General features: G+C 37.3%; 1 protein-coding gene across 3 annotated transcripts in view; it reads right to left on the bottom strand.

Annotated features, from left to right (window-relative positions):
• Positions 1–15,467, bottom strand: part of VCAN (versican) — a 108,134-nt gene that overhangs the window by 81,632 nt on the left and 11,035 nt on the right. For all 3 annotated transcript variants that reach the window (XM_037032232.1, XM_037032230.1, XM_037032231.1), the window contains exons 2-5: positions 14,630–14,705; positions 8,824–9,201; positions 5,557–5,731; positions 5,344–5,471 (exon numbers count right to left, since the gene is read on the bottom strand). In XM_037032232.1, the coding sequence (XP_036888127.1) occupies positions 5,344–5,471; positions 5,557–5,731; positions 8,824–9,201; positions 14,630–14,699 (751 nt within the window). In that variant the 5' untranslated portion in view covers positions 14,700–14,705. The remainder of the gene's footprint in view (positions 1–5,343; positions 5,472–5,556; positions 5,732–8,823; positions 9,202–14,629; positions 14,706–15,467) is intronic.

Raw genomic sequence — 15,467 nt, 5'->3', positions numbered from 1 at the left:
AAGAACTAAAATAAAATTAAACAAACTGCTAAGAGAATTGGAGCAATGGAAAATTGGGAAGCAAGTAGTAGAATAGTGATCACGCCTGGAGAGATGGGAAGTTTTCCAAGGTACACGTATCAAGTGAGGTGAGTAGAGTGGGCTGTTATCATTTGGAAGTGAATTTATTAATTCACTCATCTATTCCACTCCATCTATGTAGCACCTACTATGTGCCAGGAAGATAGTGGGGATACACATGGTTTCTTCCCTCCCAGAACTCACAGGCTAATAGGAGACAGGGAGGAGAGCAGGACAGATTTATAGTTAGACATTCAAGTTTCGGAGATGGTAAAGGCAGGAGAGATCACCTAGGAATCAGATGGGAGATAGGAAATGAATGCAAGAGCCCATCAATGCACAGAGATCAAAGTTTAGGGAAAGTCGTGTGAGAGCCAGGGAATCGAAATACTAAGGTGGTAGTTATTCCAGGTGAAGAAAAAGCCAAAAACTAGTGCTACACAGAAATAGGGATCATAGAAGAATAGGATGTAGGTCCCCAAGGTTGTCAGTGTCAGAGGGGCAAGGATCTCCTGGATCAATCATTTGTCAGATCTGGAGACCAGACTGGAAGTGTTGAGTCATTTGCAAGGAAATAAAAGGGTCAGCCATGAAAGAAAGCTATCGGACCTCATCTACTACCTCTGATTCATCTGCAGGGAGATCTAAACCCCTGTATAAAGGGAACTAGTGTCTCACAAGTACCTGCTATCATAAGTAAACCAGATAACAATCCACTGATTTCATTCAAAAAGAATTAAAGTTCCCTTAAACGTTTGAGTGTTTTCTCAGCTGAATGTTTACATTGGGCTCCATTCTTTCCAACACTTTTATCTGCCGTATTTAGGAATCATTTTCTGCTATAGATGCAACTATACACAAATACTTCCTATTAAATTGCCAGTTTTCAGCACAGAAATACATTAACTCACAAAGCGCTTTCAGAAGTACTTAAATTTTCCATTGACAAAGTGGACATGTTTATGTGCCCTTTGCAGGAGGTTGGACACCAGATTAACTCCTGAAGATAATGTTCTATTAGAGAATAAACTGATTTCAAACAATTTAGGAGGGATAATATAGGAGTTCTTATTTTGCTACAGTATTATTTTAACTATTCAGTAATGTTCAAACAATTTAGCCTATTCAGAATTCCTGATGTAAAGTCACCCTTCTTCTTCATAAAGTGACTTAGTTCCAGTTATTTTCTGTATCCTTCAAAGTACCAAGTGGGACTCAGCTTTTGACAGAGGTTTACAGTCATAACATTTTAGATTTAAGAAAGTTCCAGAGAAGAAATATTATAGCTTGTCAGGATTCCTTCTACACTTAACAATATTCATTATCAGAAAAATTTATATTGAATGTAATTTATAAAGTTGAAATTTAACTCATTTCTTTTCAGGAATTCAGTGGAAATAAAGAAGCTTTCATATACCCATAAGCTATAATAATAGCTATTATTTATTGAGCACTTACTTTGTGCTATGTACTGTGATAAAAGCTTCACACATTAAACCACTTCATCTTTATGCCATGATTAAAAAGTAAGTATTCTTGTTTCCATTTCACGGAAAAAGAAACTAGAACTTAGGTAAAGGGTGGCTCAGGATCTCACAACGAGTTAAGTAACAGAGCTGGGGGTCAGCTGAGGGCCTTCCTGTTCTTAGTAGTAAGAAACTCTACTGCCTCCCAAGCGTCCTGTCTCAGCACTGTCTTTACGACTCCGAAATAATCCTAATCCTTTACTCAGTTGTCTGCTATGCAAACATCTCAACTCTTCTCTAAACTCTCTCAACATTTTCCAAATCCCCCTTATCGGGAAACAAGGATGAAACTTTCTAAGGAGGAACTTTCTCAATGTTTCCCAAATCTACTTTACCAGGAAACACAGATAAAGCTTCTTAATAAGGATTATTTTATAAAGCATAATTACTAGATTCCAACTTTAGAGTCTCAACTCTGTCGTTTGCTTAGTAACAGTATGCAGGTACTGCACAGTGGCTCAGAAACCACCTGAAGGTCTAGACCATTTCTAAGGACACAAGCTGTTAGTGGAATGCTTGGTGGTGAATATAAATAATGTAATTGATCTTTTATACTTGTAAGGCTGTTTTTTAAATAGAATCAAATATTGTGTTCAGATGCATAACTGTATTAGAATCACCACCTTAGAATGGGAACCAGATCCACTTTTCTCCTCCATAAAGAAATCCATGTCAGGATAAATATGGTAGTATAAAATAAGCACTAAGAAAAAAAAGAAGGTTGACATCCTGTTAACTACGTACCTTGAATGATAAATAAGTAAATTAAAACAAAATTAATGTTATCTTAGACTAGGTTTAATTTTATTCTTCAGTGGATTTTTCATTATACCATTGGAATAATATAGCTTCTAACTGAAGTACTTTACCTTGTCCATAATTGTGTATACCATAGGCATTCTGAGTACACCACTCTCTTTAATTCTTCGTGCCCCACCACCTCTCTCACACACACTTGGCTATTGAAAATACAATAAAATATAGGTGGGAATTGTTATACCCATGAGTACGGCCATTAGTACCTCTTATGAGGGATTTTTGGCTCACTTCAAATAATCTGTTATCAATGTGGCATGAAATACCAGATGTAATAGTATATAGTAAATTTTCCACGAGAACTTTTATCCATTCATAGTTTGGCCAATGGACTTTAGTTCAGAGGGAAGACACACACCTCAGTGAAGCAGGGAGGGAGACCTTACAAGAATGACCTTGTGCTTTTCTTACAACATCAGTCACAAAAGTCCCACCCATGACCACCAGCCAGATTTCAAGTTAAGAGAGAAAAGACCAGTGTCCCAAGATGTGCTAATTATTCCAAAGGACAGAAAGCAAGGAGGGAAAGATTTCCAGCATAACGTCACTGCAAATATACTGAATATCTTTCAGATTTGTTGAATTCTTTCTATGAAACAAATAAAAACCTTGTTACTTGGCTGACACTAACTTCAGCCAGTGCTTGAATTAGGATTTACACTGATTCTTCTATCTCTGTCTTCTAACTTGTATGTGCTAAAAAAAAGGTTTAAATTTTGTTACTTTTGTGTAAATACCTAAATAAATTTATGGTACATGACACATTACAAGTTTTCAGTCACCAAATTTGTGAAACATTAGTCTTAAGTAACTGTACAGAATACAGCTGGGTTACATTGAAGCCTAGACTGGTTTTACAAGCAATAGTTGCCTTAGAAATGTTTATGGAGGTGGAAAAAGACTCCTGTATGACTAGAAAGTGCTGTTTGTGTTGCACGTGCACACTCCCAGATCTACTATCCAATTCTCTTCACATACTAGTTGCAATACTCTGAACAGACCGTGAGGGGCCCAGCTTTCAATGGGTTCAGAGTGGCAAGGGATCCCCAGGTATCCTGTCAAAAGTATTTTCTCAAACAGCATTTACAGAAGGCATGGGATTTCTAGGACTTCTGCAGAAGCAGAAAGTGCTCTGGTTGGTCTCAAAATAAGTTAAGGAGTTTTCAGCCTCAGAGAGGGGTTCGGTAGCTCCATCAGGATAAGAATGAAGAACACACTCACAGAGGGGGCCTTAGGCTTCCCTTCTGAGAGGACGGTGAGTACATGGGCCCGTCTCTCCTACAAGGAGGCTGGCTTGTGACGATTACTCATATTTGGATCAGACCATGGACTTGTACCCGAAAGCCCTCATTTCAATTATATTTGGTAAAACTATTTTAGGTAATTAGAATTTATATACACTTCTTCAAAACTACCTTTGATTCAGTTCCAGTATTACCAATATCCCAGAAATGTTTATAACTATTGCTCTGATAGATATTATTCTAAGTTAAAACAACCATGATTAAACAAATTCCATGTTACTGAATTTGAATACAAATTTCCATCTTACTTAAATAGCAATAGCCAAATGTATTTCCTAAAACTAGGTTCTCTTACAAGCCCTCTCCTAGTAAATGAAACCTAAAGTAAAGGAAGAAGATAAACTACATATCATAGCTTGGACTTTACATGTGTTTTTCCCTTGGTTCCTGTACAAAAACCAGAATTGTTAGTATCTGAAGTTCTGGTTTAGGAAACACATGTACCAATATTAAATGATAGTTATAATGAGAATGTTAGGATGCTGGAGACCCACACTTCAGCAGCCTCCCTGTAAGCAGGCCGACTGATGCAAATTTAGTCAGGGCATTGGGAAAATATGAGCTGCTCCTCTCCTAGCTCTCAGTCTCTCAGGTTGTTTATTCAATTCATAAAATCATGGAATCGTAATGTTGGATGAGACCATGGCAATTATCTAGTCCAATCTCTTAATTTTGAGAAAATTGAGATCACTCTTTTTGTGTGTACCCAGCCAAAATTAAATGTATAACTCAATTCAATATTTATACATATATATTTAAGCTTCTGAGATATACATTGATACAAATGAAACTCCTTTTCAAAAGTCACAGAAACTTGTATTCCATGTGTTTTATAATAAAACCTCAAGCACCCCTTAGATAATGTTGCCACTATTGAACTTAAACTTGTCTTTAAGAATCTCCAATTTCCACCATGAGTGTGGGTAGGGCAGGGGAAAGTGGTGGTCGAAAAAGGAAGACAACTGTATTAGAACATCGATGCAAAAAAGTAAAAAAAAAAAGATTCTCCAGCTCATGCTGTGTGAGAAGTGATAGTCCAAACCAATCAGACTCTAAGCTTCTTTAAAGCAAGGCTTATATCTTACGTGGCTTCACATTCCTAACAACTAGCAGACTATCTGTCACACAGCAGTTTTTTTAAATGGGTTGATTGGCCAAATGAATGAGTGATTGCTCTGAATATCAGTGTAGTAGCAAAATAAACAGAAGTGAAACATGAAAACCCTTTTTGGGCTAGTTTATGTGATTTAGTTGAGATTTGGGGTGTTATCAACACTTGGATTCACATTGGTTTGTCATCACAGGATTTTATCTGAAGGTCTCACAAGAATAGTTACCACCCTTACGGCTTTCTATTCTTAACACTCTAAAAGTATATTGGAAACAGTCCAACAGAAGCATGATGGAAAGAAAACCCACTATTAACTAAAGACATGTCTAACCTGCATAACCATTTACACACCCCTCCTTCTCTTTCTACTTTAAGCTTATTTCACCACAGAATCATGTGGTCATTTAAACTGAGTATTGCTGCCGGAATCCAAACAGGCATGAAGACTTGTTTTACTCCAACATGCTCCCGGTCTTTCCTCAATTTTCTCAGTTCAAATGATACTAGAGAAATGTAAACCTCTCACCATCCAGATGGTCCACATAACAATACACGTCATAAGTTTCATGAGAAGAACGGAATCCATAGGTCCTGACACCTTCCTTCCCCATCATGTCTCCATAACAACCTTCTCGAGGAGTCCGGATGGGATATCTGGGGAAATAAAGGACTAAAAATTAGGAGCTGATTCTCACTCCCAACTTGATGAATTAAAGCCTGTGGCGCCCAGACATCTCACCTAACGGTCTGATCAGACAGCCAGCCTGCATCACACTGCTCAAATCCATCTTCATAGGCAGCATTGAGCTGCTCCGGACTTGCCATGACTGCTCCAACATCCAAACAAGCCTGCCGCGCACTCTCAAAATTCAGAGTGTACCTGCTGGTGGACGCCCTGTAGTGAAACACGACCCCTGCAAAGAGAGCAGCAAACAATTACGGGCATGTTCATCTGCCACCACAATGTGCCAAACTTCTCATGGGAGCAATATATCAAATTACTGCTAACCTGGTAATAACATCTTGATAAATCTTTATTTTTACTTTTTGTAGCGTTATGCAAAATGGTGGTGATATGAGGAGCCCCGGAAATAGCATTCACTTGGGTGTCCCACTCTGCTCCATTACAAAGTTCCCTAGCCATATATTTTTTGTTCACATGTACACAATCTAAGAGTTAAGCCACTAAGTCCCAAAACGTGGACAGTTGTCCTAATACAGGTAGTATCCGGGCTATCATGGGAACACTGGACAACTAAAGGGAGTACTTGCAAGGGATAAAAAGAGTTAAGGGACCACAGAACCAACTTCTATTTCATGATTATTCCCAGAGTCAACCCCAAAGCACATGGAACATTCATGAACACCACTTCTCCTAAATATAAAACATATTTCCTTCCAGGGCCAATATACTAAGATGGAAAAGATACTGCACTATGTAGGAGTGAGAAGGCTTGTTTTAATCCCTAATTAACTCCTTAAACATATACAAAGTCTTAATCATGTGCTGAGCCTTAATTTCCTCCTCCTTAAATGTGACTAATACTGCTTATGTTCTTTGACTAATATGATCTTCAAATTAGGTAAAGAATTTTAAAATGTTGGGTAGGCTACTAAGTACTACTCAAAGATTTATCATATTTACTGTTGGACCAGCATCATTTAGGGTCTCCCCTATGACAGATAAAATGTAGGACTCTTATCCCAAAGAAGTCCTGAAGTCAAGTCAGGAATTCTGGTACTTGTCTCAAATTCCACTTCCTTGTGTTTTAGGAGTTGCATAAACCAGCAGTTCTCCCTGTCCTCTGGGACTCAGGGAATTGTCAAGGGGCTGAGGAAAGAGCAGCTGGGTGGAGCTGTGTTCCTCTCCTCTCACTTCAGCAAGAGCAACTCCATTTTAAAATGGAATAAATATGGTGACTTGCTTCTGTAAGTCTGCAAAGCGAATTAAGCTAGTGTGCCTGAAAGGTCATCAAAAAATAGAAATTGGGGCACCTGGGTCTCATGGATGAGACTCTGGGTCACATCACTTGGCTACTTTTCTTTTTTGTCACACAAAATGAATTTTGGTTTCTGAAGTATGTTCCACTCTCTTTTATCTCTCGTATTTTACTGAGGTTGACAAGTCTGCCTTTCACAGACTGACATCCTGTAAGAATCTCCCATATGTCCACGCTTAGATGGTCTTAGGTCTGTGCTGATAAAGTAACGATGAGGGAACTGAATAGCCATGTCAGAGATGAGCACATGTGATCAGGGCCAACACAAAAGATCTGCACAGGCACCACGTAAGATGCATTGACAATTAGCATTTGTGTTCCCATCTCTGATATTGAAAAAAAGAAATCATCAACTGTGTTTCAGAAAATATGTACCTTTACAGAACTACTTTAAAATCGCCAAGATGTATATATAATGGCATTTGGTATGTATGAGAGATAGCTTATAATAATCTCTAAGTCTAAGCAAGAATTTGAACAGTTGTACATTAGTCTTATGTTCTGAAGCTTCAACTAGTCTTCTTGATCATTAAAAATCTTCTGTGTGCACTGGAGATTGGCAGTGAAGGGCACGAAAGAGCCTCCGTGCCCAAGGCAGCAAATAAGAGCCTGTGCAGGTATCTGCAATTGTTGGGATAATTTGAATCCCTCAGGTGGCTAAGGAGATTAAGCAGAGGATTTTCAGTGTTTCAGAGGGGTAAAGGGCAAATCCATTGTTAATTCTCTAATTTTAAGATGATAATTTTAAGTAGTTGTTAAACTCTTGGGCATTTCAGATATATATTCAACATATTTACATTATTATATATATTTGTATATAGTGTGTATCTAACACTATTACCTACCTATAAAGAGACATACTAATAGCAGAAAACAAGTCTATGTGAACTAAAATTAATGATAAAAACTTTAAAAGAGCACAGGATATTTAGTGGATACCTGGATAATATAAAACTAGATTTATGGAAGAAAGCAATAGAATCTGAATGTAAAAGGATGTCCAGAAAATTAATTTGTTGCATCTGAAATTTAAAATATTTCCTTTTGGCTACACAAGAAAGAGTTTTAATAAAGCCCTTTGTATATATTTCTAAAAGGTAAATAAATATATTATAGGGAAATGGAGTGTTGGAAGAAAAATCTGTTCCATCATGTCTAGGTATTAGAATTTTGCTTAGTAACTTGCCAAAATATTCGGCTCCCAAGAGCTATAGCATTACGTGCGTACCAAATTAAAGCAATTTTTCTTTGCTCTGTCCCCTAACTTAAATTCAAATGACATATAAGCCACCACTGGAAGATGGCTAAAGCCAAATATTTCATTGCAAGGCAATGGTAACAACTAGTATATTAACCTTAAAAAATTCTCTAGAGAATATAACTCTCTGAGTTATAGTTTTGATCCAATTTAGATGTATATTGAGTTTGGGCCTTTTAAAGGTTCTGTGATATGTACCATGTTACTTATTGTGCCCTATTTGTTCAATGTACATTAAGACAGAATTTATATTTCGTAAAAGCAAACTCAAAGATTTTAACAATCATGCCAGAAGAGTGAGGAAAATAAGGAAAAGTTTTGGGGGAGTGTGTATATACATGTATATGTTGTGTGTGTGTGTGCATATATGTACATGTGCATACACACATATGGAAAAATTTTAACAAAATGTAGATAGCCTTTACAGTTTTCAAAAGCAATATCAACAGATCTCAATAACAAGTAATGATATTGAATTATATACCATGTCTTCAGGCGTTCATTATTTCCAGTATACAAACTATATTTTCTACACGGAATCATTCAAGTTGCTATGCAAGAAGTGACCTTCCTTGACCCCCAAATAAATAACAGGCGGGGGGTGGGGGGGTTTGCTGAAAGATATGGACTGTTGGGATGATCAATGGTTTTTCCACTTGTTCAAACTTTGAGCGATAGTTACTTTTGAGTAGTGTTTCAGACACTTCTGAACTATCATGTTATAGTTATACCATCTTTTAGGCCTTACCGTTCACGGTCAATGAAACTGTGTCCCGGGTGTCTTCAATCCCGTACAGGACGTCGCAGCGGTAGAGGCCCGCGTCACTTGCAAGCAGGTTGACCACGGTGAGTGAGGCATCGCCCACATCCTCAGGGTGTGTAGGCACCGACACTCTCCCTTTGTAGCCCTCGCCAATCTTGATATTCCCATTTTGAGCCACAAGAACAGTAGTCTCCTTCAAATCTTTTCCACTCTTGTCCAATTCAATCTTAGACCATTTGATTCGGAGAAATTCACTCGCGGTGTCGTAACTGGGTGGTAAGGTAGGCATGGTTGAAAAATGACAAGGAAGGTTGACTTTTCCAGAGAGGGACCCCTTAACAGATGGGCTTTTTCCCACTTCGACTAGAAGAAAGAGAAAATACCAAATGAATAGTCCTAAAAAAACCAGTCTATTAATTATGTAAGTGGATAAGAAACCCTTACGGAAATTGTTATACCTTCGGTATATGAAATAATGAGAGTGATTTTTATAGAGAGAGAATAGTGTACAATTTCAATAATGTTTTAGAACAAAGGGAGAGATTAATAATATTCCTTTTGATGCCAAAATATGCATTAATATTAAAGTATTTATAACTCAGTGTTTATCATGAACAAATAAGCCATAATAACGTAAGGCAAGTATAGGAAGGCAAGCAAAGCAGAGCCAAAGGAGACTCGAATCAGAAATGCAGGTTTAAAATACTGGATCAATGTGAGAAAGAGCAGTTGAAAGGTGAGTTTATGTCACAGGTCAGAAGATGAAAAACATTTGTTAGGATAACAGCCACATTACCTTAGAGGAAATGAAAATAAAATTTAAAGAGGAAGTGAACATTAAAAAAGTGTACTTCAGTAGAGTGGAGCAGGGGGAAGTCTAACACTTGAAAGGACCCTCTTTGGTCCAGCGTTTGAACCCAACGCTTTCATTATAATGACAGATCCAGCTGCAATCACTTTGCAGTGAAACCTTACCTCTAGATTACATCCTGGGGGAGAGTTGGCATCTGTTCACCTAACCCTCCTAAAGTACTAATCTGCACAATGTCTTTCTGTTTAAGCTCTTAAACTTTTAATGAAAAAGAATGTACTGGCTACAATGTAACACTATGACATGCAAAAGAAATGTTCTTTTACTCTTATAGGAATCCACACTTCCCCCACCCCATCTTCCAGTGTCTACTAATTGGCCAGAGGACTGTTGGTAATAACAACAGAAATGATCAGTAATACAAAAGCAGCTTCCACTTAATGAAATATGATGAACAAGTTAATCGGTGGAATGAAATAATAATTTGTAATTAACAACATGACATATCTAACATCAGTGTGTTAGTGGTCAAAGGTGTTGTTAACACATGTGTCAATATGGATATACAGCACAAATTATATTGTTGTCATTATATAGCTCTGTGGATTCAGTTGGGGATAAGTCATTTTGAAAATTGCAGAAAAATATGAAGATATTATGCTCTTTAAGAAAAAATAATTTCTATTGCTAGAGATTGAAATTTAACTTCAGAAAGACTGGCTTATAAGATGTTTCATGCAATGCAAAAAAATCTAAAATTATAAATATAGTATTATATTTACTGTATATATAATAGAAAACAGTAATCATCCCAAGTTTATAATGATCATTTCCATCATAAATTCTTTAGCACTTTACTAATCTAACAGGGTTTAAGGCACTCAAGAGTAAATAAAATTAAAAGGAAATGTGCTATTAACTGCATTAAGTTAATCTTTAAAATGTTAGAAAGACTATTAGTAGTTTGGACTATAATGGCAAGGCAATAATTCTATTTTTAATGGCCTCCTTGGCTTATAAAATAAATTCTCTTACTTAACCCCATCCTCAGAGTGAAACCGGTCTAATACCTTACAAGGATGCTTCACTGAAGAACTGACTGTTAAGATCCCAGCTGGCTGGCGACAGACCTGGACCCGAACATGTCTCCTTACACCTAATCAAGGCATCTTTCAGCTTTGGTGTTTATTGGGTTCTTCCCCTGTCCCTAAATTAGTTTTAGTTCCTTTCCAGTCTACACCTATCCTATTTCTGATGGCTATCTGAACTGAAAAGTGTTAGAAATTTCATAATCTTTTAAATAAATCTATAAAGTCCACTTTATACAGGACTTCCAGAGAGTAACCACCACCTGTTTCATAGGCCTTTAATTTGGAACTCGTTAGGCAGATAAGGACTGCTCATTTTTTTGGCCAGGAATAGGGGTCCTGAGAAGGAAAGGGGTGAGGATTCTGTGACCAAAAATCTTTTAATTTACATTTATCATATTTCTAGAAAATCTCATCTACCTTCCTGAAGAATTATTTCGATGATTGACCTCAGCAGAAATAAAGTCTTGCATTTTTAATGGAGAATAAACTTCATCATCAATCTCAATGGTGGTTTAAATTGTAAGATTCTTTACTACCTCCTTATAAAATGATTTTAAGTAAGTGACTTAGAATTCTTCAGTATTTATAACTTAATTATAGTTCTCTTCACAGTTGTAGATGTGGGGAGGCAGAAAGAGGACGCAACCCAGTCTCTCCAATGGAGAGTCTCGGAAACTTGAGTAGCGCTCGCTCAATAGCACTGCTGTAATGAAAAGCTATATTGGAACAAAATAATGTCAAAAGGCAAATTTCCCCCCCCCAAATTAAAACCTTTGGTTGGATATAAATGTATATGCCATGTAGAATCCAAGACAAACAAAACACTGTGTGGTCAGCTCTTTTGTGTATGAAATCTTGGGTCTTAATGCACTGGATCACAAGAACTAAGTTCACTAAATCTAAATATTTTAAGAAAGAAATTTAGTAGTTCAGAGGATAATGTTTATGGATTATCCTTGTTTAAAAAAAGAAAGCTGCTACCTGCACAAACTTGTCTGAAATTCTGACAATGCAAGTAATAAAAATGAATGCTGACAAAAAGTTTTCTGTTCCCACCAGACGGTTTGTGATCCAAGTGAGTATTGCAAGGGAGAAATGACTAAATAATGGAAATCAATTACCTTTCATGCTCTGTCAGTACATTCTTCAGAAGAAAGACGATGTAAATTCCATCTACATTATTTGACCAAACACATTTATGCACACAGAGACTTTGGCCAAAACATGTCACATTGAGAGTATGGGAATTTATCACTTTCTCAGGTGATAAATATTATTCTCTCATTCATTTATTTATGCATGACTGTGTGTGACTCTAGTTACTAATATTAGAGGAATATCCAAATAAGTAGGTCAGTGCTGGATAATCAATATAATAGGTATTGTTAAAGCAAAGAGCTCTTCATGAATTAAAATAAAGCCAATAACCAGTACATGGGGTTTTCCTTAATGTTAGTTATTGACCTTTGAAAGCCTAAGAATAAAAAGAAAAAAAACTTGAGATATAAGCACTTGTGTTGACTCACAACCAGGTGCTTTGGTCTACTTCACCGTGAACTTCGCAAATCTGTTTCATGTAGATCACCTGTTCAACTTTCTCCTCTCATATGAAAAAAAATTAAATTCTTCTGAAATCAGCCCCAACTAATCACATGTCTTAATCATGATCATAGATTTACCAAGAACTCGGTTCTTGGAGTGAAAAGAGCATGGCCTGGGTTAGGGGGAAGGTGGTAAGGTCTCTTTGAGAAAGTAAGACTTAAATTGGGATAGAAACGACCCAGACAGCTATTAGAGTCTAGGCTGCGCCAATTTGTTAACAGTTCAGGAGCTGTCTTGTTCAGCATTTTCAGGAAGTAAAGGTGAAGGAGCCCAACTGCCTGGGTTCAGCTCCTGGCTCCAGCACTAAATTGATGTATGGTCTTCTACATTAGCTATGCCTGCAAACTTTTCGATACTGCAGTTTCCTCATCTGCCAAATCAGGAGAATAAAAGGATGTATCATTAGAGAGTTAAGATTAAATAAACTAACTATGCAAAATACTTTCAACAAGGTCTAACACATTAAAATTACTCAATATTTTTAGTTATTATTACTATTATACTATGTTAACATACTGTCAAGGAGCTATACCATAGTTTTGTTTTGTTTTTTAATTTAGGGGGTAAGTTCTTTTCTTTTTTTTAAGCAGAAAGTCTAAACTTTGTTTTAAATGAGGATGGTTGCTCTGTCCTTCCAGGTTCTACCACCACTTCCTCTGTAATTCCCCTTCTATTACTACCTACCCAAACCAACTCCCTTCTCTGGATCTCTTTTCTATGCCCTCCCTCTTCACCAGATGCCATTACCCTTTCCTTTCTGTGATGTTCACCTTTATGCTTGAAAATGTAAAAAAGTCAGCTCCTGAACTGTTAACAGATTGGTGGACCCTAGACTCTAAGAGCCATCTGAGTCATTTCTATCCCAATTTAAGTCTCGCTTTCTCAAAGAGGCCTTGCCACCTCCCCCGATCCCAGATCATTCCTTATGATGTCACACTGCTTTATTTTGATCAATCTAAAAGTACCTGAATTGTTTATTTATGTGTTTATCATCTGTCTCATATAACTAGGAGATTAATTTTAATGAAATCCAGGACAATGGTCCTGTATACCCATAATTAAACCTGGAACATAGAAGGTATTCAAACAACATTGTCAGTTGGTAGTTACATGAATGGATAGGGTAAAGGGTGGATGGGTGACTAAATAAATGGATGGATAGATGAAGTGATACTTAAAATGTTGAGTATTGAAGAATGAGTTGAAGAAGAAGTGTAGAGAACAAGAGATTGGACTGCCAAGCAGAAAAATTACACAGGAAAAAACCGGGTAATATGAAAGTCTGTGTATGGAATGGCAAAATACTTCAAAGATCCTGAAAGATAGGGTGAGTGTGAGAAAGAGGTAGATGTTGTGTCCAGAGAGGCACCCAAACAAGAGTAGATCACTGCAGCTCAAGGCAGTACTGTTCATGAATCATAGTCTATGGATTTGGAATTATGAAATATTCATTTGGTGGACATCTAATTTAAAGCTAAGAAAAATAGTTTATGTGAATGTATCCAGTTACTCTGACAAGGAGAGAAAAAAGAAAGGGAAGTAGGTGCAAATACTTGGCTGTCAGTCTTCTCTTTATCTTCTTGAATTTTCTCAAAATCTAGTCTCCTGAGGGTATGGCAATCTTTTTTATATGAAAGTCTTTGAGGACTATTGAAGAAGATGAGAAATTTGCCCAGTGATACATGCAGCTGGCCCTCCATATCCACACATTCTGCATCCACAGATTCAACCAACTGAAGATTGAAAATATTTTTTAATGTTATGTTGCTGATGAGTTAAGTCTAGATGGTTGCCTCTGTACTTGAACACATTCTCTAAATAATACGGTATAACAACTATTATATAGCATTCATATTATATTAGGCATTGTGAGTAATCTAGACATTATTGGTTTAAAGTATATGGGAGGATGTGCATAGGTTATATGCAAATACTATGCCCTTACATACAAGGAACTTGAGCATCCACAGATTCTTGTACCTGTGGGGAGGGCCTGGCACCAACTGCCCATGGATACCAGGGATGACTGTGTGAACCTTTTGCACAATCAGAAAGTAATGTGGGAAGTCACTGTAAGCCCACCTGCTTCTTTAGCATTCTATTTGTTATTTTGACTGATTTATTTAAAACCACTGTTTTCAGCCTAATAACATTTTAACTAAAAGTTTTCAGCACTGAATAGAGAAAAGATTCATCCTTTATTCTAATTATTCCATATTGCCATTACATGCTCTAGCACTTAAATCTTCATTTCCCTTAGCACCAAACAAATTGTGACCACACTCACCTTCATGCAGTGCATGGGTTGCTATTAAGGTAGAGCACATCAGTAAGATGCTCTTTATATGAATCAACATCTTGTCCTAGAAATGAAGAAAAATCCAAAGTAAATCATAAGCTTTCAGGTTTGTGGAGGGCTGTAAATCACACGCTATTTGTACATTGGACATAAAAAGAGTACCAGAAGCAGCTCCTCTTGGATAGTAAAAATAGGAGAGGAAATTGCAATAGGAGGTGTCTCGACACTATTAGTTTAACTCTCACGTGGTGCTGTGGTTACCAAAATAATCCCAGGACCCGATTTGGGGACATAACAATATGAATGTGTGGGACAGCCACAATTTGGGTAGGCTGTCGGAAGGACAGTAAAGACCACAGCCCTCATTACTGGTGGCTAAAAGCTGGCACCGAGAGGAGGGTGACCACAAAGTCTATTTAGAAACAGGAAACTGGCCGTAGATGGAGCAAGAGTAGATAGAAGCAATAGGGAGAGATGCTGAAAGAAGGATTCGCATCAAATGTGAGGTGGGAAGGAACCTGCTGGTGGTTCATGCACACGGTATCAAAAGACAGCAAAGACTTCAGCAGGCTTTTCAAAAGCACAGACTCAATTTAATTTCTAGGAGGTTTAACAAACAAATAAATATATTATGAAGAACTGTTAATTACAAAAAAAGGCCAGGGCTGGCCATGAGTTTTAAAGCCATCCCAACAGTTGTAACGTCTGAAGGGTAAAGCATGAAAGAAAACATTCAGACTGAGTCAAGAAACCCACTGGGCCCTGGCTTTGCCATTAATTTATTGTGTGACTTTGGGAAGAACATTTTAATAAACTGAGACTCCTA

Source organism: Sturnira hondurensis, unplaced genomic scaffold, assembly GCF_014824575.4.
Source record: "Sturnira hondurensis isolate 20B ecotype Veracruz unplaced genomic scaffold, ASM1482457v3 Scaffold0021354, whole genome shotgun sequence".
Taxonomy (NCBI): Eukaryota; Metazoa; Chordata; class Mammalia; order Chiroptera; family Phyllostomidae; genus Sturnira; species Sturnira hondurensis.
Note: the sequence above shows the minus strand (reverse complement) of the source record. Positions and strands in the feature narration are given on the sequence as shown.